Genomic DNA, 1,058 nt, shown 5'->3' with positions numbered 1-1,058 from the left:
GGTTCGTTTAAATTTGTGGGTTTTTTTTTTTTTTTTTTTTTTTTTTTTCTTAAAGTGAATGAACATATTTTGGGAAGGCAGAGGATGGATGAGCTGACAGGCCTGGGAGATTTAAGGTCTCTGAGAGAGATGAGGAGGACCCAAGTGAAGACACAGGCACGATTGTCCCGACAGTGGCGCCCAACTTTGCAGACAGCTTTGGAGCAGGGGCGCTGGGGGCCCCAGGGACGCTGCGTCAGCGAGTTAGAGCGGCTGCGCAGGAGCCCTAGAAGTTGCGCTCCAGAGTCGCGCGCCCGGGCCGGGCCGGGCAGCAGGGGAAGGGGCTCCTTCCAGGCCTCGCTCCGACCTCTCCTGCCCTGGTCTGTCAGAGGCTGCTGTCCACGGTGGCTCAGCCCCGGGGGAACCGCAGGGCTTTGCGGGGCCACCATCCCGGCCTCCGAAGCGCAGGCTGCCCTACCAGGGCCCAGCCGCAGCGACAGAAAGAGTGCGCTGGGGGAGGGGTGACCCGGTTCCCTGCGCTGCGCCACGACCCCCTCCAGACCTTCCCAGCGCGGGCGGAGACCCCACTTTCCCCTTTCTCCATCGTAGCTCTGGCTCTGCGGAGGCAAAACTTGGGGATCTCCTGGGTCTGGAACGTCCACTGTGTTTGGCTCGGGATCGAGTCACCCCGGGGAGGGAAGGGATGAGCGGGTGTGCGAGTCCGGGGACCCGCGGGCAGAGCACAGAACTGGGGACCCCGGGAGGAGGCGGGCGGCCCTCTCCGGACCAGAAGTGGACGCCGGGCGTGCGGCGCGCAGCGCCTCCCCCTTCTTCCCCGCCTCGCCTCTCCCCTCCCTTCCTCCGCTCGCGCGCTCACCGATGAAGAGGATGGGGAAGGTGATGAAGAGCAGGAAGACGTGCGGCACCACATTGAGCGCGTCCACGAAGCAGCCGTTGTTGAGGACGCCCTGGTCCACCCGGTAGGCGGCCGAGTGGTTCTCGCTGCCGCAGAAAGCCAGGGGCATGGCGGCGCGGCTCTGCCCGGGCTCCGACTCGGGCTCGGGCTCCGGCTCCGGCTG

General features: G+C 65.3%; 1 protein-coding gene across 1 annotated transcript in view; it reads right to left on the bottom strand.

Moving 5' to 3' along the window:
* ABCC8 (ATP binding cassette subfamily C member 8) overlaps nucleotides 1–1,052 on the bottom strand; it is a 77,194-nt gene extending 76,142 nt beyond the window's left edge. The window contains 1 exon segment of the mRNA XM_006142491.3: nucleotides 857–1,052. Coding sequence (XP_006142553.1) covers nucleotides 857–1,004 — 148 coding nt within the window. The 5' untranslated portion in view covers nucleotides 1,005–1,052.
* Nucleotides 1,053–1,058: the final 6 nt, after the last annotated feature.

Source organism: Tupaia chinensis, unplaced genomic scaffold (genome assembly GCF_000334495.1).
Source record: "Tupaia chinensis unplaced genomic scaffold, TupChi_1.0 Scaffold000077_1, whole genome shotgun sequence".
NCBI lineage: Eukaryota > Metazoa > Chordata > Mammalia > Scandentia > Tupaiidae > Tupaia > Tupaia belangeri.
The sequence above is the reverse complement of the archived record's forward strand: the minus strand, read 5'-3'. Positions and strand labels throughout refer to the sequence as shown.